This window comes from Lacerta agilis, chromosome 18 (assembly GCF_009819535.1).
Source record: "Lacerta agilis isolate rLacAgi1 chromosome 18, rLacAgi1.pri, whole genome shotgun sequence".
Classification (NCBI taxonomy): Eukaryota; Metazoa; Chordata; class Lepidosauria; order Squamata; family Lacertidae; genus Lacerta; species Lacerta agilis.
In genome coordinates, this window is record NC_046329.1 from 8305207 (window position 1) to 8330139 (window position 24933).

The 24933-nt window shown below is 49.8% G+C and overlaps 1 protein-coding gene across 2 annotated transcripts in view; it reads right to left on the reverse strand.

Moving 5' to 3' along the window:
- The window catches only part of MIDN (midnolin), a 40486-nt gene that overhangs the window by 12599 nt on the left and 2954 nt on the right, over positions 1 to 24933 (reverse strand). Inside the window, exons 1-5 of one of the 2 annotated variants that reach the window (XM_033136789.1) lie at positions 18055 to 18142; positions 17337 to 17562; positions 14690 to 14777; positions 13833 to 13895; positions 27 to 416 (exon numbers count right to left, since the gene is read on the reverse strand). In XM_033136789.1, coding sequence (XP_032992680.1) covers positions 27 to 416; positions 13833 to 13895; positions 14690 to 14777; positions 17337 to 17554 — 759 coding nt within the window. In that variant the 5' untranslated portion in view covers positions 17555 to 17562; positions 18055 to 18142. Of the gene's footprint in view, positions 1 to 26; positions 417 to 13832; positions 13896 to 14689; positions 14778 to 17336; positions 17563 to 18054; positions 18143 to 24933 lie in introns of those variants that run through there. The other variant, XM_033136790.1, reaches the window with a different exon arrangement.

Here is a 24933-nt window from a genome sequence, read left to right on the forward strand (position 1 = left end):
GTGGCGCAGACGAGACCACGACTCACCTCCGAGCATGAAGAGGCGTTCCCCGCGCCGCTGCTCGCCGCCTGGGCCCCGTGCGAGCGGAACATGCCGGCCGTGACGGGCGTCGGGTGGGCGGAGCTACAGTACGTGGGCGGGGCCTGCGGCGGGGAGGCGGGGCTTTCCTGGCAAGCGGGAGGGGCGGGGACCCGGGCGAAGTGGGGGGCGTGGCTGCTGCCCCCGTGGAGGGCGTGGCAGTCGGAGCCGGCCGGAGGCGCCGGGGCCGGGGGTTCGCCGCGGCTGGCGATGAGGTGGCGATGTTGCAGCTGCCCGCCGCTCTGCTGCGCGGCGAGTTGGAGCTGCACGAACATCATGTGGTCGCCGACGCGGAGGGCCAGGGTGAGAGGAGACCTTCCCGAGAGGAAGTCGTTTACCTGGGGAGGGAAGAACAGGAGGAACTGAGAGGCGGCAGGTATCAAAAACGAAACAAACCAGATCCATTTTTACACCTCGGAATTTGCAGATGGGGGGGGGGAACACCCACAAGCGCTGCATTGAAATCAAGCAGTGTGGATAAAACTCTGTGATTTAAATTTTAATTAAAATAAAAAAAATCAATTGGATTTTTAAAATAAAATGCTTTTGGAAGAATCCCCCCCCCCGCAAAGATAGTTTTCTATTTAAGTTACATTATACTCCTGTTTTCATGCATATTGTGTTGTTTTTGTGATGTTAGCCGCTCTGAGCCCGGCCTCTGCTGGGGAGGGCGGGATACAAATAAAATTATTATTATTATTATTATTATTATTATTATTATTATTATTATTATTATTATCCGCCAGTCCTTACAAATACAGCAACCGAGTTTCCGTTTTGCCCAGGTTTCCAGCGGAGGGTTAGTCAAGTCGAGAGCATGCCGAAACCACACCGCTCACAGTTCAAAGGCTGGGTCACGTGGCAGGCAGCCCGTTCAACAGGTGCAGCTCTGCCTCCCGTCATTCCGAGTTTGAGAGCAGCTGCACCTGACGGATTTCCGCCTGCCGGGGGCTGATTCTCCACTTAGGGGGCGGAGGGGGAGAGGAGACAGCCAGCAGATTTGAGGGCCGGCTTTCTCAAAACACAGGCCTTGCAGCCCATGCCCCGAGAGGATCATCACCACTGTGGGCAGACCATAATAACCCGACACACCTGTGCGATCTGCCGGGATTTGGGTGGGGAAGCCCCAGAACAAGCCCTGGTCCCCGGGAGGGGTCTGTGTGGGGTGGCTGCAGTAAATATTTGCTTAAACAGGTGGGGTTCGCTGATCTAGGGTGGATCCTTTTAAAAGGACCTAACTAGACATTTCGTCCTCGCCAACTTAAGAAGGTAAAGGGTATGAGGAGCAAAAGGAATAATAATCTGGTTTCCCCACCCCCTTCCTCGCCGCCACCGAGATAAGACTCTGCAAAGCAGCCGGGAAGCAGGTGGGTCTTTAAAACCACGGGACGCTTCTAATTCCAGGGTTCTGGGTTCGAGTCCCGCGTGGGGCAAAAGGTTCCCGCGCTGCAGGGGGGGTTGGGCTAGATGAGCTTCGGGGACCCTTTCCAGCAATTCTACGAAATGGGAGGGCCACACAGCTCAGCGCTAGGACAATCCCTGGCCTCGGGTCCAAAGGAAAGCAGAACAAGGGTTCGGCAACCAGCTTGGTTGCAGGAGTTGCCAGAAGGAGGCACAGAAGGCCTTAAGGATTTAGATAAAATTTATGGACTGTGCAGAATTAGACAAGATGACAGGAAGAATTCGAAACCGACAGGACTAGGAATTCCTGAAAGAATGGACGAAATTTGGGAAACATTTGAAAGACAATTGTAAACAACAAACCACGCTGCCCGGTTTACATAAAGTTTTGTAAGGTTAACTTTAGGAAATATTTTAATGGATGGTAATAATTAATTGTTGTGATAAAAAAGTAACTGTGAAGTTGGAAATGCAAGAAGAAATTAGGAAATGTGAAAATCTTGAGATGTGGTTGATGGGAGTCAAAAAGATGTATAAGAGATGAATACTAACGGATGTTTTAAAAGAATATATGTAAAATTAACAGCAGTCACGAAATTAGAAGACACCTGCTTCTTGGGAGAAAAGCAATGACAAACCTAGACAGCATCTTAAAAAGCAAAGACATCACCTTGCCGACAAAGGTCCGTATAGTTAAAGCGATGGTTTTCCCAGTAGTAATGTACGGAAGTGAGAGCTGGACCATAAAGAAGGCTGATCGCCGAAGAATTGATGCTTTTGAATTGTGGTGCTGGAGGAGACTCTTGAGAGTCCCATGGACTGCAAGAAGATCAAACCTATCCATTCTCAAGGAAATCGGCCCTGAATGCTCACTAGAAGGACAGATCCTGAAGCTGAGGCTCCAGTACTTTGGCCACCTCATGAGAAGAGAAGACTCCCTGGGAAAGACCCTGATGTTGGGAAAGATGGAGGGCACAAGGAGAAGGGGACGACAGAGGATGAGATGGTGGGACAGTGTTCTCGAAGCTACTAACATGAGTTTGGCCAAACTGTGGGAGGCAGAGAAGGATAGGCATGCCTGGCGTGCTCTGGTCCATGGGGTCATGAAGAGTCGGACACGACTGAACAACAACAACAACATGTAAAATTAAATAAAAATTATTATATAATAAAAGAAGGCCGTCGGGATTTGCGGAGAGTTTATTCCCGAGCCTTTTCCTCCAGTGGAGGTTTAGGAGCAGAGTTTCCCTTCTGCTTTTATGGAAGCTTCCGAAAAACTTTTTGCAATGCACACAAACAGAGAGGAGAGCTCTTTCTTGCTCCTGCAGAAACGTCAGTGAAAGCAAGAGGGGGGGGGGAATCTAAGCACGCCCAAAAACACTGCTTGCGTCATCCGTGACCCTGCTCTTCCCGCCCGGCACCTGCTGGGATCCTCTCGACACCCTGGACCTCCCCACTTCCCCCCCACAACTGCTCATGCCCCATCTACACACGGAAGAAACGGAAAGCAACACATGCACCCCGGCTTCGAAGTTTCTGAGAAACTCGTGGGAACCGAGGCGGGGGGAGGCAAGTGAATCGACCGGATGCAGGCAGTGGGTGAAAAAAAGCAGCGAAGCTCTGGGTTTCGGACACCCGAGAAGCTGGGGAGCAGAGCGAGGCTAGCAGGCTGCTATCTGCAGGAAGCAGACCCGAAACCACCTCTAGCACGCAACTTTTTTAAAAAATTATTATTGTTTTCAAAAGGTTAGAAGGCATCTAAAGAGGAGAAGCAGGGCGGACGTCGACTCTGCTGTTTTCTGCAGGGACAGCGCCGTGAACGAAACAGATGCCGAAAGCGTCAAGCGAAAAAACCCAGTTTGTTAAAATATATATATAAATATAAATTGATTTAACAAACCGTACGCTTTAGAATATTCAGACCGGGTAACTGTTTCTTTACTCCCTTCGCCAACACTGGGATGGAACTGCTGCAAAAAATACCCACGAGGGGCTCCTGAGCATGTGCAGAGTGCAGCCCCCGCTAGCTGTAGAGTAAAGCATTCCCATCCCCAGGGAAGCGGAAGATCGTGGACGTTAATTCCTCTGTCACACGGTCTACTCTTCCTGCCTTCGTTCGCAGCCGAAGGCCAAGACTGTAAGCGCCTCGAGGGCAGAGACTGGGTTTCCTGTTTGCCGCAGCGCGCCACACTGCCATCAGGGACATGGGGCAAAAGAAGGAGGCAAAACACGCCTGTTCTGGTAATTACCTTATGGAACTCCCTGCCACAGGATGTTACAGTGGAAGGGTATGTGGAAAGACTGCACTGAAACCCAGGAACAACTCAGTGATTTTGGGGGGTGGGGGTGGAGACCCTGTCTCCCGCATTGCAGGGGGGTCAGACGAGATGACCCTCATGGTGCCTCTGGAGGAGAGAATTCAAACTCAAAGCCCACCCCACAGCCGTGAAGCTCAGAGCCTCTCAAGCATACAGTCCAGACTACCTTGCAGGGTTGCAGCACGAATGAAGCAGGGGAGGGGAGCGGGAGGCAACCCACAACTGATCATCTCCCCCCCCTCCAACTGAGTATTTGGAGCTAACCGCTAGTATGTGGAACAGCCATGGAAAAGGGCAGTCTATCTGCGAGTGCAATGAAGCAAAGGGTGGTCTCTTCCATCAGGGCCAAAACAAATGACAACCTCGTGCCCCCCCAACAAGGGCTTGAGGTGACCCAGGTCAGATCGACAGGACTAGGAAACTTGGCCTCCTCCCCCCAAGCCTGGAGAGCTGGGGGGGGCAGAGGGGGGGGAAAGCCGCATTCTCCAAATCTCCAGGCGTCTGGCACCCCCCCCCACAGCCTGCGCCAGTCACGAAATTCCAAAAGCACCCTCTCGTGTGTGTGTGTGTCCCCCCCCCATTCGCCAACCGCAAGTCACGACTCCCGGTCCGCGTCTCTCCCTGCAGCGACCGCCCCCGCCGGCGGCACAAAAGACCGCTGGACACCCGCCAGGTTAAAACAACCCCCCCCCAAAAAAAACACACCACCCATCACCTTGCAATATGCAGCAAGCAATATTTATTATTGATTTTGATTAAACAGGGATGGGGAGGTCGCACGCAGCCGGAAGAGAATCTTTCTACCTCTCCATCGGGGGGGGGGGGAGAGAAATGCATGCTTTTTTTTTAAAGGCTCAAACTCCCCCCCCCAAAAAAATATCGCTCCACCAGCTGAATGGAAGGCTCTCCTTTGTTCTCAAAAAAAAAAAACAAAAAACATCATGCCAGCCCAGATGGCAATTTCCATATGCAGAAAAGGTCTTGGGGGGGGGGAGCCTTTCGTCCAAGGATAAATTTTCTCTTTCTCCCCCCCCCCCAACCGCTGTAAATTCGCAAGCAGCCCCCTCTGCTGGGATTTCAGCAGCGCTCAAGGAGTCTGCTGGGTTTGCCAAGCACACTGTCTTCCTGGCAAGAGGGGGGTATAAATTTTGTGGAGGGGGGTGTATTCTGCCCCCCCACCTCCAGGTAAATAAATTATCTGTTTATTATAGGAACCAGGCACCGGGGGAACGAGGGAGGTCCAGAAATGCAGAGACCTGTTTCGCAGAGGGCCCCCCCCACCCCCACAAAAGCCAGCCGTTGAAAAATTAAAAAGCAACACACACACACCCCCACAGCAAATCGCAAGGGCAATCAACTTCACCAATAAAGCGCTTCACTAACGCAAATAGAGAACAAACGAAATAACGACCGCACATTATATCACTGCAGCCTCGGAGGATGTCGCAAACCCATTTCACAGACTCCACGACTGACGATATAGCACAGGGAGGGGGAGAAATGAGCCAAACGAACACCAAAAACAAATTAATTTGGGATTATGCACCAGCACGGGGAAAAACAGTTTAGAACCTACATGCATTTGATGCCAAAAAACCCAACAAATGCTGCCTTGCGAGGGGCTGGACTAGATGACTCTTGGGGGTCCCCCTTCCAGTTCCACAGCTCTTTGAAATAAGAACGGAGGGCTCTCCAAGCCTCTGCAGCTTGGAGGAAACTAAACCCACCCGTGACTCATAGCTCTGAGCCCCCTAAGGCTCAACGCCCCCTCCTCAGTTTTTCTTTTTTCTTTTTAAACTGCCATCTGTTTTCTGCTTGGCGCTCTAACCATTAACGCGCTCTGCCCCCTGCCGCAGAAGAGAGCCCGTCTCTCGCTCTTGCCCTCCTCCTCGCGTTTCCTCTGACGTCAGAGGCCAAGCTGAAGACGGAGGAGATTCGCCCTTCGCTGTCATTAACCGGAGGCTGACGATTCCCTGAGTACCCAGCTACCTCGGTGCCACAGGATCGTGGCAGGACTAAAAATAAATTCTTCCGCTGGCGCTCGCTTCTTTTGAAAGAGAGAGAAAGAAAGAAAGAAAGAAAGAAAGAAAGAAAGAGAAAGAGAGAGAAGGAAGAGGCTCAATTATCTGCATGCAAGCACAAAAAACACACAAATACGCAGAAACAGCAGCCAGATCCTGCACAGATTTGCCAGCCTGGCATCAGAGACAACGGGTCAAAGGAACCACGAATGAGGAAACCAGTCTGCCATGCCGCCCATCGCCCGCCAGGCGCTTTGCACTACAGTTCCCAACCAACACAGCTGATGCCTAGGAGCGGGTGGGAACTGGGAGTCCCAAAATGCCAGGAGGACACCAGGTTGGCCAATTCACGTGCCAGCTTTATACCTCATTGGGCCTGGTTTAAAAGAGAGAAAGTTTTTTTGGGGGTGGGGGTGTTTTAAGAAGGAAAAAAAAAAGCATACCCATAATCTGATGCATCGCAAGGAGTTGGGCTAAAGGACCCTAGAGGTATGCCTCCCGCTTTACAATTCTATGAACGAAGCGGCGCATTTCAAATACGCATCACGAAAGGAAAGAGGGCTGGGGAGGGAAGAGGAAAAGCGAAGTGGGCTCGGAGACACCACTTGTTTTAAAAATGGGAAGGAAGACAACTTGAGGTCACACCTTCCAGTGTGGATATGCCGTTCCCTAAACCCCTTAGGTCCGTAGGGTCTGGCTCTGGTTGCCAGGCGCTCTGTGCATGCTCTAAGGAATTGTTGCCATTTCCTGGTTTAGAGCCGGAAACACAAGAAACTGCTTTATTACGTATTTATCTGGCTGGCTTATTCTTGTCTTCCTGTAGAGGATGCTGGGAATTGGAACCCGGGACGTTCTACATGCAAAACAGCTGCTTTACCACTCGGTTGCGGCTAGACAGAGCCCAGACTCTGGTCAATTTCTCTTAACTTGTCACTTCCCCTAATGTGAAATACACGCAAAGGTTCACGACAGAGGCAAGGGTGGTGTTGGAATGAAATTCTGCACGTGCTCAGGAACCCTGCCGCCCTCGAAGCAGAGACAAACCTTTCTGCAAAACAGCAGAGGGGGGAAATCAAAACTCAAAAACCTGCTACCTGCTCTGGAGGATGAAGTTGCACAACGGCGCACCCGCCCCTTGGGAACGCGCTCTGCACATGCTCAGGGAACCTGCCGCCCTCGACAAATGTGTCAAGGCCGCCGGTAAGCCTTTCCGCCAAACTGGGGTGGGAACTTAAAAAAAAACAACAACCCCGCAGCCACCGTGATTGCAACACAACCTTCAGAGGGAGGACAGCCTCATATCTGCGCCGGAGGACGCAAGTTTCACAACCGCACACTCTTCTGGGAGTGAACTGGGTGGGTGGGAAAAAGACACACACACAGACACACAAACCCACCTCCATGTTCTCTAGAGAGATGGCAATGGGTTTGGGTTGAAGGCGGGGAGAAAGAGAGAGAGATTTTCTTCTGCGCCAACCACCCGAAAAGAAAAAAAATATTATTTTCCTGCTTGGATTCAGAAAGCCGACACCCCCCCACCCCCCACCCCGGGAAAGAGAGAGAAGGACGCAAAGGAAGAAATTTAATAAACTGATTGCCTCTGAATCCAGCTCGAGCGCTGAGCCTCAGTTCCCAGAAACCAGGGGATGACTCAGAGTACACCAAATTCTTTCTTGACTGTGTTCAGAAAACTCTTGGCCCGAGGTAACCCTCGCCTTGCCCGCTTCCCCGCCGCTCTGGGAGGGTGGCACCAAGGCCACGCTTCGTGGGTGGGGCGGGCGGGCGGTTTGCGCCCTCCCCGAGAGGAGGGCGGCACGCATCACTGGAGGGGCGCCCCACAGATGTCCTGGACCACCCCACCCCTTGCAAAGCAAACAAACACACACAAAAAAAACCACCCCACGTCAGGGAGGAACCGGAGGTTTAGCAATCGGAGCCGAGAGGCGGGGAGACCGCGCCCTCTTCCTCCCCATCCCCAAAACAAAACACAACCCAGGAGAGGTTACGATTTGGGCCGAGCAAATCCACAGAGACTTGTAAAAGCGGGGTAATAATACTAGGATCTGGGTTCGAATCCCCACTCGGCCATGGAGCTCAATGGGTGACCTTGGGGCGGTCGTTGGCTCTCTCGGCCTGGACAACCTCGCAGGGGATTCATCGAGGGCAGGGAACCTGCGGGAGACCGAGGGGTTCAATTCCCCCCCCTGCAATTGCATCCCCTCCAGCCTAACCTAGGGACGCAGGTGGCGCTGTGGGTTAAACCACAGAGCCTAGGGCTTGGCGTTCAGAAGGTCGGCGGTTCGAATCCCCGCAATGACGGGGCGAGCTCCCGTCGCTCGGTCCCTGCTCCTGCCAACCTAGCAGTTCGAAAGCACGTCAAAGTGCAAGTAGATAAATAGGTCCAGCTCCGGCGGGAAGGTAAACGGCGTTTCCGTGCGCTGCTCTGGTTCGCCAGAAGTGGCTTAGTCATGCTGGCCACATGACCCGGAAGCTGGACGCCGGCTCCCTCGACCAGTAAAGCGAGATGAGCGCCGCAACCCCAGAGTCGTCCGCGACTGGACCTAATGGTCAGGGGTCCCTTTACCTTTTACCAGCCTATCCTACCTCGCAGGGTCGTTGTGGGGGGGAGGGCTGCCTTGGAGAACGCAGCAACAGCAAATAAATAAAACATCCCCACCGCTCTCTCAACATACGGAAGCGAGGCATTTCAGCCACCCGCCCTGGACCCAGATCTCAGGAAAGGGCGTCAGAGATCTTTCGTAAGACCCCACCCCAAACATTCGAGGAAGCAGATTTCGCTGCTCTTAGCAGAGGAAGCGGACAGCCGCAGGATGAATGAGAGGTGGGGCTTCCTAGTTTTGTCTCCCTCTCCCCACCCCCCCACAAGTAAATACCCGGATAGTTACTGGGAGTTCCCTTCTGCGGAAAAGCTACGCGAAGAAGAGGTTTGCTAGGGGGAATTGGGGGAGAGGAGAGATTCTCTCTCTCTCTCCCCCCCCCCCCGGCCATCGTAGGAAGAATGCAGAAACTAATGGCTCTCCTCTCTGGGGAAAATCTCTCTCTCTCTCTCTCTCTCTCTCTCCAACCATCATCAACAGGGATGGCGTCTGTGGGTTTGCAAAAGATGGGTGCCAGTGGCCGGGGTGCTCACATGTGTTTTGGTGCCTTGAGCCCGCTTGGTTTCCTCTTCCCTCCCCAACTCTCTTTCCTCGTGTGTGTGTCTGTGTTTGTGTGTGTATTTATTGTTACGGAAAAAATCCCAGGTGTGGAACTGCCCAGCCACCTGGCCCTTAGGGATAGGCCCACTGGTTTCTGCGGAGTTAAATAAAAGAAGTCCAGCCACTGGAGCAAGGACAAGACAGGGTTTATTGCGCAATAGGTTACAGTCAAACTGCACACCCAGAGCAGTGTTAGAAGAACTTTTTAAAACCCCTATCATATCCCAGAATACAGTTTGAAAAACATCATTACTACATCATCACTATGGGAAGGGTTATACATGATTTACATATAGGAAAAACAGGAAAGACAAGATTAGCATATGGGGGAAACAGAGCAATATCAGGGAGATAGCCCTGAGAAGTGTGAATGGGTGTTGGCAAGGATACCTTGAGCACTTATCTGGGAGAGAACAATGGGATTCTGGTTGAGGGATATTAGCCTGAAGCACCCAGAGATTACCTGCTGAGGCATTTCCCTGTGTACCTGGTCTCTCGCCTACTGGATCATGGCAGAGAGATGGGTCCCCTTAAGGGCATCACTCCATACCCCAAATGAGTTTACTCAGGAGGAGACTTTGCTTAGGTGACCCCCCCCCATAATTTCCGTAACATTATGCATGCGTATTTTAAAATAATAATAAAGATTGCAAGCCTTTGGGGACATAGCTTGCCTTATAGATAGACAGAGATATACACGCACACACACATACAGGTGAAACTCGAAAAATTAGAATATCGTGGAAAAGATCATTTATATAAGCAATTGTTTTCATTAGCTAGTGGAGTTTAATACATGAGATAGACTCATGGCATGCAAAGCGAGATATGTCAAGCCTTTGCTTGTTATAATTGTGATGATTATGGCACACAGCTGATGAAAACCCCAAAGTTGAGATTGTTAATTTGGGGTTCTCATCAGCTGTACACCATAATCATCACAATTATAACCAATAAAGGCTTGACATATCTCGCTTTGCGTGTCGTGAGTCTATCTCATATATCAGTTTCACCTTTTAAGCTGAATTACTGAAAGAAATGAACCTTTCCAAGATATTCTAATTTTTCGAGTTTCACCTGTACACACACACACACACACACACACACACACACACACTGGGGACATGACAGATTCTAGGGAGCTTTTTTGTTAAATTTCGTTTCGGCCCCGGCCCCATAGATCTCAGGGCGGTCCACAACATTAAAAGCAACGCAACGTTTCGCAATATGAAGGCGGCGGCGAATAATATTGATTTACCAAGCAGACAATGAATATTTACTAAGCAAAAGGCACTAAATGGTTATTTTTACGGTTGCAGAGTTGTTTTAAAAAGTTGCTGGCACCCAGCCTGGGACCTTAGTTAGGGTGGTTCCCTCCCTGCAAGAAGCGAGGTTGCAGGGCCTTCTCGGTGGTGGCGCCCGCCCTGTGGAACACCCCCTTCCATCAGATGTCAAGGAAATAAAACGACTACCTGACTTTCAGAAGACACCTGAAGGTAGCCCTGGACAGGGAAGTTTTGAACGTTTCGCTGTGTTTTTAATATTCTGTTGGGAGACGCCCAGAGTGGCTGGGGAAACCCCCCGTCAGATGGGCACCATACAAATAAAATAAAATAAAGAACGCATACTAAATGCATACTATGATTTTAAGTAGCACGCGCTCAAAATTAAAGGGAAAGCGTGTGGCCGGCCAGGATTCTGCGCCAAAACCACCGGGCCCGATTCAGCACAGCCGTTAGGACGCAACTAGGGCCCGTTCAACGGAGCAGAACTTCGAAATAAATGCCGTCGGGCATGCAGGCAAGCATCAAAACGTCAGAGGGAGCCGACGGCAAGCCTTAAACCCGGCCACGCTCCCGCAGCCAGATTCTGCACCCTTCTCTCCCCCCCCCCCCCCGAAAAACCTTCCCACCAGACATTTTTTTGCTAAAGAGGAAGGAATGCGGGTTTAGCAGAAGCCAGAATAATCAGAGCCAGCCCCATCAGAAACAGATGGCTGGCTGGCTGGCTGGCTGCTGGGCTCAGCTCCACCTACCCCCCCCCCCCAAGGCATGGAAGCATTCCTGGCGTGCACCCCCCCCCTTGCCGTCAATAGGCCAACCCATCCACCCCCCTCAAATTCCACCCTTGCCTCTTCCTGCGGCTCCTACTCCCATGGGGACCGGGGGGGGGGGGGTGCAGGAAATAAATCCAGACTCCTCCTATTCTCCATATAATGGGGGCGGGGTGGATGGGGGGGTGAAGAGGAAGGAGAAATGGGACTCTTCCCCCCTCCCCGGCTGCTACTGACTCTGCGCCCCAAATCTCTCTTCCCCGCCAGCCACAAGCCCCACAAGCAGGAGACCAAAAATAAAAAATTAAGTGACCGTTCCACAACATTCCCCTGCTATATATTCAATTTATTAAAAAATAAATGCGGGCAGGTCGTGCCTAAGTTTTTTAAACCCTGGTAAATTCGAGGCGCCTCATAAGCGATACGATGCTCTCGTGAATTTGGGGTTGGTGAGTAATTGCAAACAAACAAACAAACAAACAAAAACCACCCCAAACTGGGTGAATGCTGCAAGTTGTTGGGTCTATTGAAATTTAATGACAGGCATCCGGTTTGCTATTGTGAGAACAGGGCCCTGTGGGCCACTGGCCTGATCCTGCGGGCTTCTTTTTACTTATCGGGGTCGCAGGGGCGGGGACTGGAAAGGGGCTCACACCTTCATTTTAAATCGCATTTTCAGAAGGCACGTTTTGATCACGTTTTAGGATTATAAAGACAATAGGGTTTTATATCCAATTTTGTTCGCTGCCCCCTCAAGCCCGCTTGGTTTCCTCTTCCCTCCCCAATGCTTTTTCCTTTTGCGATGTGTTTGAAATTGCGGTCGCTCCTGTTCGTTCATTCCTGTGGCTAGCAAGACTAATGGCGACGGGCAAAGCTAGGAGAGATATGAAACGGGTCATCTGGCAGATTAAAGGAACTCCTTTGTTTGCAAGAGGGGTGGGGCTGGGGGTTATAAAGGGGAGATATTTCTCACCCACCCCCTTGGTCCAGTTCTTGGCCTGCCATCCCGTTTTCTTTGAGCGCATTCTAGATTCATTCGCCGCAGAAGACCAACAGACCAGGACTCGTTTAGGTAATTTAAAATGCCATGAGCCATGTGCAATGTTAGCCCTACTCAAGAGTAGACCTATAGCTGAGACGCCCGCATCCTGCTGCCTTTCTCCTCTAGCCTTGAAATATTACTTTCCCAATCCAAATCAGTGTTAAGCAACCTCCCTTGATGACTCCTGAAATAAACTAATAAATATTAATAATATTGATATTAATAATAATAATAATAATAAAAAATAATGACAACCCTGGCTAGCCAAGGGTCCTGCCCCATCCCCTAACTCTGAAAGCCCATCGTGATGTGGGAGACAAACCCACTCCTTTAATACCCACAAGTTTCCCTTACAGAATCAGTTACATCCATGAAAAGGCTAGGCTTTCCCTTTCAGGTTATCTCTAAGGCAGGGGTTGCCAACTTATCAAGACCCCACAGACGCATCTGAATTTTGGAGCGAGCCCCATAGCAACCCTCTAGCCATTCTGCCCTCCCTTCCCCAGATCAGGCTAAAATAAAACGAAAATTCAGATTCGGTCGCAATTCATCCAGAGCCTCGAAAAGCCCATAGAGATGAAAGAGGAAGTAGGAAAGAGCGGCACTCTTTCCTACTTCCTCCTTCAGCTCTATGGGATTTAAGCCTCACGGAAAAAACGAGCACATCCTACAAAGCAGACACTCCCCCTTCTCGAGTCCCATCACTCTACATCTAAAGCAGCGCTGTATCACTTTCAAGCAGTCACGGTGAACCAAGAATCCTGGGAACCGTAGTTTCAGGGTGCTGAGAGTTGTTAAGGCAGCGCCCTGTTCCCACCAGAGAACTGCAATTCCCAGAGTTCCCCTACAAAGAGGGGTGGACTGTTTAACCGCCTTGGGAATTGCAGCACTCTCTCGCTGTTTCAGCACCCTTAAACTACAATTCCCAAACATTTTGTACATACTTTTCATTTGTACTTATGTTTGAGATAATGGCGGATGTAAGAAATCGAAATACAATAAAATATTTATTTATCAAAACAAAAACAAAACAAAAAACAAAACAAAAACTACAATTCCCAGGATTTTCTGGGGGAGCGACTGCTTTAAAGTGCCAAGATATTGCATTAATAATAAAACTAATAATAATAATAATAATAATATAATAATAATAATAATAATTTTTTATTTGTATCCTGCCCTCCCCAGCCAAAGCCAGCTAGCAACAGGTAAAAATAGCAGTGTACATAAAATATGTACATTAAATATGTGGAGTTAGGTTATTAAGCAGATGCAACTTAACAAGGAATAAATTAAGACCCCCACGGAGGGGAGGGAAGCAAGATAAATGGCGGCAATTGTACAACCGATCTATTAAAGATACATAGAATGATAAATAAAATAAAATATACGTGGAGCCAAAGATATCCTGGACCACAGGCGATTGGGGAAAAGAAAAGGAGAAGATGTACAATCGACCTACAAAATAAACCGCATGAAAGTTTGGAGGAAGTTTTACCTAAAGGCAGAAGTGTTTTTCTTTTGAAATCCTTCTTTTAAATGCACCGGGGGGGGGGGGGTTCCACATTTTAGGAAAACCAGGGATTTACAGATCTGGAGGCAGGCTGGTGGTCCTCACAGAGGGATTTCAGGCAATGGAACAAAATAAGGTTCTTGGGAGAAATTTTCACAGACACACACACACACACAGTGTGCCCTTACCTGAGTTTCTGTTAAACTTTCCAACGCTTGCATTACGGACTGCTCCGGTCTGGATGCTTGCGACTGTAGAAGGTGGGTTGGGGGGGGGGGGAACAAGAAGACGAGAAGATAAATCTCTTTTTCCAAAAATCGACACTTTGCCTAGTCGCCTACAGAGCATTCCGAATCGCCTCTAGGCGAGCAGGAAGGAAAAAAGAACCCAAGGGGACCCCACCCCACCCCGGGCTGCCCTTGAAGTGACCTGTTGTCTCGCAGAGGTGCTCCAAAAATTAAATTAAAGGTTAGGGAACCTTTTCCAGCTGGGGGCCTAATGCGCCCAGGGCCAATCTTCTGGGGGCCGCATGCCAGCGGTGTGCAGGGCCAGACAAAAAAGCGAGCAGAATTTTACTAGCTTCTGCAGAGTCTGGGTGGCCATCTGCCAGGGATTCTTTTAAGCTGTGGTTCCTGCATTGCATGGGGTTGGACTAGATGGCCCTTGGGGGGCCCCTTTCAACTCCACGATTCCCCGGCTCCGTGAAAAAACTATCACTGTCATTAGTGCCTTAGAGCAGGCGCAGGCAAACTCGGCCCTCCAGATGTTTCGGGACTACAACTCCCATCATCCCTAGCTAACAGGACCAGTGGTCAGGGATGATGGGAATTGTAGTCTCAAAAAGGCACCCACCGTCCTTCGCAGGAGAGGGAATAACCTGCTGGTTCAGGTAGCCAAGACTACAAACTCCCATAATCATTGGCCATTCGCACGCACCCAAGTTGGGGCGGGTGGGAGTTATAGTTCACAGCACCCAGTGGGCGCCACATCTTGGCTCCTCCTGACGCTGGGGGGCTGGGGAAGATAAGAAATGAAACTTATTTACCATTAAGCCAGTTTCCACCGTCGGCACCAGGGTCAACTTGCTGCCGTCTCCAACCCCCAGATCTTGAAGTTTCCCCGAATTAAGTCGACTAAAAAAGGATATTTTTGTTTGGGGAGGGGGTGAGCAGGAGAGAGAGAGAGAAAGAGATGGAGAGGGGGGGGGGTAAAGCACTGTTACTTTAAATAAAATACAAATGATAATTAAATTGCTTTCAGGACACAGAACCTCTGATTATTCATCTTTTCAGTATTTTTCTTTTTTGGGGTGGGGGTGGGGAGTGTCTTCATTCAGCCTCTTTCCGCTCCTTATGTAAACACAATATAATATGTCTCTCTTTCTCTCTCCCCCCCACCCCAGACAGGGCAGCTGGAATTCCGCAGTCATCCGTCAAACAACTATCTCTTTGCACAAACCCACTCTGCCAGACAATTTTCAGCAACAGATCTGGGTAGATCATTTTATTCATTCATTTATTGCAATTTTTTTAAAAACCCCATTGTATCTAAAGAGAGAAATTGCAACCATTGCCATATTTTTCCCCAAGGGGAGAGAGGAAGGGATAAATTTATGGTTGCAAAAATGGGGGGGGGGGCTTTTTGTTGTTGTTTTACATTACATTGCAAGGCCCAGTACCTAAAGTGAAAAATAAAGAATTAAATGACTCTGATTTACTATTCCCTTTGAGTGGGGAGGGGGGGCCCACCGTATTTTTAAGTCTGAACTGCCCCCTGTTTTTACCTAGTTGTGCGAAGAAGGGAGACCATAAAAAACGCAATTTTTTGGGGATTTATGCATTAAAAAAAATAAAATAAAAAGTAGATCAGACAGGGAGTGGGAGGGAAGATATACAAATCTGGGGGGGGGGGGGAGAGGAAGATTTCCTTCCCCCTCAAGGGCTCATCACAAAAAGGCAAATCTCCCTTGCATCTTAGGAAACGATCTGCTTCTCTCTACCCTAACAAAGCTAAGGAGATTTTGTTAAACAAAGGGAGAGAGGAGGAGGAGGAGGAGGAGGCCGGAGACCGCCCCCCCCATCCCAGCCCGGCCCTTATCAGCCGCAATTGCAATTAAGATTTCCACAAACCCTCTGAAATTACAAAAAAAATTAAGAGAATACAGTATTTCGGATTCCCTGCAACGTACTACAGGCCGTCCGGGATCCTCAAATATTGATTTTTTAAAAAAAATTTTAAGCAGGTACGGTTTGCAGAAAGATGGAGTATGCTTTTGGGGAGGGGGGGGTTGTTCCTGCACTAAGAATCTACCTTCCAAACAAAGGACAGGAAGGAGAGGGCCAGGCCAGGATTGGGGGGGGGGTTAGATTTGGGGGCCCGCAATGGGAATTTCCAGCTATGCCTAGAGAAACCCTTTTGTGGGAACCAAAAAAAGAGAGGCCAGGACAGATTTTTTTTGGGGGGGGGAGGAAATAGTTATGAATAATATGCCCCCCAAGGGGGGGAGGGAAACCAGCTATCCCATCCAATGACCCACATAAATATTCTCACCAAATATCTCAAGGAAATCGTAAGGGGGGGCATTTCTGAGTGTGGTTTTTCGAGACCCCCCCTTTTTTTCATAAACAGGAGGAGAAATGGAGATGGGGGCTATTCGGGGACAACAAGTACTTTGGGGACACGCCAAATCTAGGCTGAATATACTGAATATTCGCACACCCCCTTTGCACATCCTAGTCTGGTGCTATCAAAAGGAATCCAAATGACAATACAGTATATATAATACATTTTAGGCGTTTTTAGGCAAATATGCACCAACACGTATCAAAAGACAGGTTTATAGCAGGGATATAAAAGGGGGGAGGGAGGGTCAAGAGGGTGTCATACGTGTGAACGGGTGCAAACACACCCACCCCACAAAAGCAAGTAGACATGATTTTTTTTTGCCCCCTCCTCGGTTGAAATCCAGCCATCGCAAGGAACGGACCCAAGCCTGCAGCTCACTTCCACTCCTTTCAACGGGTCTACTCTGAACGCGATCCGCTACACTTTCCTTATAAAGTTTTCCTCTCTCAGGGTGCGATCCCCGGTACACGCACTGGCTGCACAGCAAAGCTTCCCGGCTGAGGTTACTCCCGAGAAGACCACTCTCTTCCCCCCCACCCCCTCCCCCCCCCACACCGCTCCGCCAAGATCCCACCTGGCCCTGGGATTAAGCCCTACTGGATTCAGCCGCGGAGGCCTACTCCAGAGTAGAACAACGCTTCGGGCTCCGGGATGCAGGTCAAAAAGTCGAGGCGCTTGGATCCCCAAGCTCCCCGCCGGAGCTGACCGTGTGAAATCGCGTAGCTTCCTCAGGCCCATTGCTCCCAATAGGTCTACTCCCGAGTAGAGCTCCCCACCCAAGGGAAGAGAGACAGCGAACTCGGGGCACATCCCTTTCCCACGGGTCTCCTCCCGAGCGGAGTTCACAACCACCCACTGACACGGAGACGCTCCGTTAGCGACAGCGGGTCTACTCCCGAGTAAAACTTAGTAGGCTGCAACCCTGAACTTCTTGCTCCCCGCGAGCTCCCGATTTAAGCCTAACTCCTCTAAACCCCGGGTCTTCGGGATGGGGTGGAGAGGAAGAAAGTAAAAGGAAGGGGTGGGGGTGGGAATTAGCAATATCACACACACACACGTGTAATTACCTTTCTTTGTGCAGCAGCGCCAGCCTCTCCCGCGGGACCTTCAGCCTCTGGGACAACCGCCGCTTCAGACCTTCCACCGTCTCTTCCACGGGCACAGACAGCTCATACCGGGCCCCGGTGGTCGTGTGAACAAGCACATTCATGGACGGCTCGCTCTGAACGGCGTCGCAGGCTGGGGGCCCCCGGCTGCAGCTCCTGGGGGTAGGTTGGTGGTCCATTCGATTACCTAGAAATAATTTTTGTTTTTGTTTTAGGTGGGTGTGGGAGAGGGGGGGGAAGACAAGGGAGATACGAGTCAGACAAAAGGAGCGCTTTCCGCCGCCTCGACGTTTCCACGAGAAACCGGAGCGACTCCGCTTCCAGCGTTCACACGAGGGGCCCCTAGACGCCGGAGTAAATCCAAGTGCAAGCTTTCCAGACGTCCTCCGCTCGCTCTCTCTCTCTCTCTCTCTGTCCACCCCCCCCCCGCCGCCGCTCGCGTGCAAAGATCGCGGGGGGAGGCGGCGTCCTTTGTCCTCCTCCCCCAAAACTCACGCTCCTCAATTCTCCCCTCCCCCCCCCGCTTCTTCTTAAAAGACAATGGGAAGGCGACTTTGTAAAAAGACAAAACACAAAAAAACACCCAAACCTGTCTACTGGTTGAAATACAGAGGAGTTGAAAAGGTTTTTTTAAAAAAAGATATATTAAAAAAAATAATTTATTTCCTCCCCGCCCCACCTTAGGCTCGAACCCGCGGCCACACAGACGGAGCAGCGAAGCAGCCGGCTCCTCCGCCGCCGCCGCCGCCAGGGCTGCTGCTGCTGCTGCTGGTGCTTCCGAGGTCTGGCGTGAAACTAACCAGCGCAGAAGAAAGGAGGGGAGATGAAAGGAGGGGGGGGGAAGGAAGAGCCAGAATGAGAAGGGGGGCGGGGCGGCGGGGAGCGAAAGTTATAATGTATCAACGTTCCAAACGGGGGAGGAGCCTCTCTCCCCTCCCCATTCATTCTTTACTCTCTCTCTCTCTCTCTCTCTCTCTCTCTCTCTCTCTCCCCCAGCCCCGCCGCGGCCAATCCCAGCCCTCCGAACGCCGAGACGCCACCGCGGCGGGCCAATGGCGGCCGGCTGCCGGATCTCCCCCACGTGGAAAAGGAGACCTGATGCCTCGCGCACCCAGCGCCATCAAGCCATAGTGGGCGGGGCCTTTGGGTGCCAGGATGGAGGTTTTTTTTTTTAACCCCCCTTTCTCCGCCCACACGCCTTTTCTTTTCTTTTCTTTCTTTTTTTTTGGGGGGGGGGGTAGAGCCGGGCCCCGTATTTCCTCCCCCGCCCCGCCCCGCTCTTTTTTTTTTAAAGGGCCATTCATAATAAATTCTTCCTACAACAAAGAGGATTACAGTATTAAAGAATGAGACGTGTGTGTGAGAGAGAGATCGATTGTACTCTGTGTGTGTGTGTGTGTGTGTGTGTGTGTGTATGGATTTATTGATAGATGATACAGAAGCCCAAATGGGGAGGATGTAATTGCAAGGAGGAAGGAGGGTTGGCATATTTTTGTTGTAATTAATGTTTTTTTAAAAAATAAAAGTAGTGGGTTTTTCTTTTCTTTTTTTAAGGGAAGGGTTGGAGCCCTGAGACACGCAAAGCGCTTCAGATGAACAGTGGTATATAAATGTAATAATTGATTATGATGATGATAAATTATTATTAATAATAAGTAACAACAACAACAACAACAATAATGTACAATTTACTGGAAGGATTTTTTGATTTTATATTTTGTTTTCATTATTATTAAGTAATCCCAAAAAAACTCCCCTGCAACGAAATAATACAACAGCCCTGTACTGCAGTCCCTCCCTGCTACCGGTAAACCCAACGGAAATTAATGGACCTCCATGGTCCAAATTAATGGCCTACTCTGGTTTAAAATTGGTTGGATACAACCTTAAGGTGAAAACTCTCTTTTCACGAGGGAAGTGTAGCTAGCTAGCTAGAGGCTTAGCTCCCTCGTGGAAGCACGGCGAAAATATGATAAACAAAGAATGTATTGGAGCATGTGCAGAGCGCCGCAGAAATAGGGACACAGAAGGAAGGCTTGTTGTTGGCTATCAAGCTCAGTATTGTCTACAAGGAAGGAAACTTTGAGTGCAGATGTGAGGGACTCAACCTGTAGTAGTAGTAGTAATAATAATAATAATAATAATAATAATAATAATATGGTGCTTGCATTCCCAGGCATCCCCCCTGGTGTCTCTTTTGTGATTACTTGCATTTCTACCCCCTCTAAGAACCGCAAGGCAGCAAACACAGCTCTCCTCCCTACCTTTTACCTGTACAACAACCCTGTAAGGTAGTTACAGGTAGGTAGCCGTGTTGGTCTGCCATAGTCAAAACAAAATAATAAATAAATAAAATTCCTTCCAGTAGTACCTTAGAGACCAACTAAATTTGTTCTTGGTATGAGCTTTCGTGTGCAAAAGAGAGAGGGAGAGAGAGGCAGGCAGGCAGTGTAACTGGCCCAAAGCCACCCAATGAGCTTCCTGGCTAAACAGGGGTCCAAATTCAGCTCTCCTCTGGTTCCCATCTAACGCTCTAACCACTACGCCACATTGCCTTGCTGCACAGGCTGGGCTGTCAGAGCAAGGAGTCAGCGCTGTTATTCCCTGAAGCTGAGGGGGGTTGTTGCCTTCATCCATCACCGCTACGATTCAAAACGGCACCCTCGAGTCTTTATTATAGGATTCGTGGAAGGGAACCAAGAAGTCATCCAGTCTGACCCGCCGGCGGCTAGAGGTAAAATTAATCTAGCGGGAGGTTCCTTCTGAATCGACTTGCACCATCTAGGCCCCACACAGACAATAGTGACCAATGGTCTGACTCCTTATGAAGCAGCTTCTTGAGAGTTGAGAGGTTCGTTCCGAAATCTCTCCAGAGCAGATGGGCCTGTGCTCATTCTATCCCTCTCAAAAAGAAAGCATGTTTCTAGATCAACAAGCAAAATTCTGTATTAGATGTACAGCCAATGTTAAGCTGTACGCAAAATGGGCCCGTTGAAATTAACAAACGCAGTTTACTGAGGTCCATTCATTTCAATGGGTTTACTCTTGAGTAGAAGATAGCTGGCTGGAAATTATATGGATCGATGCATTCTCAATGCAGATAATTTATTATTATTATTATTATTATTATTATTATTATTATTATTATTATTTTACTGCAGATTGGGTGATGAGGATTGAGTACGGCAATAGATTTTGGGTCTGGGATGAAACATCTGGGTTATAGCAAAAGCTTGACTTGAAATCCTGCGTCTATTTACTCAGAATTAAGTCCCAGCGGTGCTTATTCTCAAGTGCTTTACCAAATGAGGTGTGCAGGCGGGCCTGAAAAAAACCCTGCCCGTAATTTAAACTGTAAATTGGCTTAGAGGTTAGGGCTAACGGCCAGGGGAAATCACTCTGTATGTCCTCAGAGGCACTCTCGAGCAGCCGGCATGCTGCTCCGGGGACTTTGGGATGGAGGCGGGCAGGAATCGTTGGTAGACCTGGCTAATATTTTGTTTGTTGATTTGGAGTGTTTTTTATCACCAGTGTGTTGATAAATCGATCAAATCGACCTAGTAGCTGAGCTGAGATCCCCAAAGGAGCTCAACACGGAGACTTAAATGGTATAGGGAACGGAAGAGTAATTGCGGTCCAGTCCACGACACAAGGCGAAAAATTAATTGTAGTTGGAATCTATGCACTGGATGGAAATAAATCAGAATTTTATCAGTGGCTGGAGGAAAAAAGCTTTTTGAATATTTGGATCAAAAAAGGATAATCATGGGTGATATGAATGGGGTTTATCTCACTGGAAATGGACAGAACAAGGAAAAGAATCGACTCTAAAGAGGGTAAATTAGCAAAGACTTTCTTTTCAATGGCGAAAAGTTGTGATTTAGCGGATATTTGGAGGCTGAGACACCCATTAGATAAACAAGTTCACGTATTTCTCAGAACCCAACCAATCAACAGCGAGAATAGATTGTGTTATGATTCCCAGCCAATTGGCACAAAGAATTGGGAAAATTGAAATTCGACCAAGAACACTGTCTGATCATAATCCGATATATTGTGAAATAAAAGGATTGGAGGGGGGGAAACGTTCAGATGGAGACTCAACGAAAACCTACTTGATGACCAAGATCTGGAAGAAAAAGCAAGAAAGAGGTTGGTGTAGGCAAGCTTTGGCGGTTTCACAGGGCTCTTCGCCGCCAGCGCTCTGTTGATACCCGCAAGATTGCATCTCTCCTTGGCCAAACCACTGCTCTGTGTCAAGAAATACTTCCTCATCTTAACTTTCCTGTTCAGGGGCTTTATTCTGAGTCAGATCAACAGTCCATTGAGATCAGTATTGCCCACAACGTCTGGCAGCAGCTATCCAGGGTTTCAGGCGGTGGGGTGGGGTGGGGGGCAGAATTCCTAGCCTTACCTGGAGATGCCTCAGGTAAACCAAGACTCTAGTCCTCATTAAATCAAAAGTTGATTTAAATAGGAACGTCCTGGTGCTGAAGCTCGATGCTGTTGGTCCCTGAAGCTCAATACTGCCAACACGGATGAGCAGACAGGGTGGTGGTCTTCGTGGCCCTAAGCTGTTGTTGTTCAGTCGTTCAGTCGTGTCCGACTCTTCGTGACCCCATGGACCAGAGCACGCCAGGCACCCCTATCCTTCACTGCCTCTCGCAGTTTGGCCAAACTCATGCCAGTCGCTTCGAGAACACTCTCCAACCATCTCATCCTCTGTCGTCCCCTTCTCCTTGTGCCCTCCATCTTTCCCAACATCAGGGTCTTTTCCAGGAAGTCTTCTCTTCTCATGAGGTGGCCAAAGTACTGGAGCCTCAACTTCAGGATCTGTCCTTCTAGTGAGCACTCAGGGCCGATTTCCTTGAGAATGGATAGGTTTGATGTTCTTGCAGTCCATGGGACTCTCAAGAGTCTCCTCCAGCACCTTAATTCAAAAGCATCCATTCTTCGGTGATCAGCCTTCTTGATGGTCCAGCTCTCACTTCCGTACATTACTACTGGGAAAACCATAGCTTTAACTATACGGACCTTTGTCGGCAAGGTGATGTCTTTGCTTTTTAAGATGCTGTCTAGGTTTGTCATTGCTTTTCTCCCAAGAAGCAGGTGACTGCTCTCACCATCTGCAGTGACCATGGAGCCCAAGAAAGTGAAATCTCTCACTGCCTCCATTTCTTCCCCTTCTATTTGCCAGGAGGTGATGGGACCAGTGGCCATGATCTTAGTTTTTTTGATGTTGAGCTTCAGATCATATTTTGCGCTTTCCTCTTTCACCCTCATTAAAAGGTTCTTCAATTCCGCCTCACTTTCTGCCATCAAGGTTGTGTCATCAGCATATCTGAGATTGTTGATATTTTTTCCGGCAATATTAATTCCGGTTTGGGATTCATCCAGCCCAGCCTTTCACATGAAATGTTACGATAACCACTTTAAACGCATAGTGCAGGTGGGCCCCGGGGGTCTTAGATGAGACGGCAGCCACCGCCCCCCACCCCAGCTCTGCAGACGCCCAGGATAACTTAAGAAAACTGAGTTGGAGTGATCTAGGGATAACTAGAACAATTTTACCAGCAGGGGGGGAATATAATTCTCTGGGAAAGGTGGGTTTTGGTGGGAGAGGAAAAACGCAAGCAGCCAGATGACGAGGAGCCCCTACGAAGCAATGTCATCTATAATCTGACACCCCCAGGTTTAAATCTGGGGTCCTTTGAGGTCGTGACGCACAGTGATGGAGAGATCTGGAGGGGGGGTGGTTTCCAACGCCCCCTTCTTCTTCTTGGGAAGCTTACGAAGCTGCTGAAGGATCCTGCCCATGCTGAGTAAAGCCCTTTGGGTCCTGAAGTTCGTGCTTCTTGGGGGGCAACACACGTTATCCCGCTCTGTTGTCTTATTGTCAGCTGGACATGATCTGGAGCGGCTCTGAATCGAGCCAGCAAAACAAGGGCACCCCCTGGTGGGGAAAGGGGAGATTAAAAAGCCCCAGGAACAATAGGTGCATTTAGGGGGGGTGTTAAGGCATATTTTGGGGTGGTGGGGATTCTATAGAGGGGTGGCCAGGCCAGAGGGCTGAAATCCCCTCTGTGAACCACCTTGGGCGATCTGGGCCCAGTCGCAGAATTAAAAAAAAAGGGGGGGGGCCTCTGTATGCCAGCTTGAGAGAGTTTCATAAGCAAAAACGGTACATCTCTGACCCAGATTTTTTTAAAAAATAATAATATCCCCCCCTTTTGACCTGCTTTTCAGAAGGAGGGAGGTTTTTAAAAGATCTGGAATATCAAAGTCATATATCTAATTCCTACTTACAGGTTTAAATTGACGGGCATGGGTAGCTTAAGTCCTTCAATTTCAACGGGCCTAACTCTGCGTATTTGGGTTTAACACGTAGCCCTTTCGTGAAGAGGCTGCAAGGGGTTTGGGAACAGTTTTCCGGGAGCAATGAACTCCGGGTGGCCTTGCCGAAATTCGGCAGCTTCTCACCTACCCAAATAAATCCATGCCTGAATATGTCACAGGGGCTAGGCTCTTTTCAGTGCAAAGCGGGCTCAGCCGGGCGAAAAGGAAGAGGGGCATGTGCAGAGTGCCATTTGCTGCCGAGGAAGAGAGTTTTGCATGAAGGCCCTTGTCCCGTGCACTTTAAGCACCCAAATCCCCCCCCCAAGAATTCCGGGAACTGTAGTTTGCTCCGCCACCGAGCCTCAACCCCCCAGCGCCCTTGAACTACGGTTCCCATGCTTTTTTGTGGGGAGAGTGCTTTAAATGTGGGGTGCAGATCTGCAAGGCAGGCCTGAGAGAGGGAGAGGGAGGTCCTTATTCGGCAAAATCTAAAGGGAAGCCGGAGAATTATGGGATGCACACTGCCGCCGCTGGAAGGCGTGGAAAAGGTTAAGCGGAAAGCACAGGCGCCTGGAAATGTCACCCCCTCTCCCCATGGGAGAGTGCTTTCTTAGTCCTACTTCGCAGGAACAGAAGGGTGAGGAATACCTCCTAGCCATTCTAGAGATGGCCCCCAACTTTGGCTCAGTAAGCCTCAGCTTCCTTGGAAAATTGGCACCTCTTTGGCCTAACAGCAAGCGAGCAAGCTTCTGGGTCCCACCGGGCTCTTTGTCCTTCTCTGACGAGGAGTCCCCCGTCACCCGGAAGCTTGCGACGCCAGGCAAAAGAGGGCCACGCCAGCCCCAGCCTTGCCAGCAGCAGCTTCCTTCGCACGACCTTCTGCAAAAACGCAAGAGCACCATGGTGGCTCCCCCCCCTACGCTCGAGGTGTGAGCAGGTCCGAAAGCGGCGAGGGAGGGAGGAGGGTGCCCCGAGGCGTCCTCCCCAACAGACTCTGCCAATCGCACAGGGCGTTTCGGGGGGGGGGGGAGGAAGAGAAAATAAAACGAACCCGAGCGCCCGAATGACACATTCTTGGTCCGCCCACTCGCCTCGCCAGCCTCCTTTCTTAACCGAAGGCGCAGGGAAAGATTTGCGCGATACTTCCCACCTCCAAATGTCCTCGGAGCGAAGAGGGCAGCCAGCAGATCCCAGCCTCCAGCCTCTCCTCTTTCTCCCACGG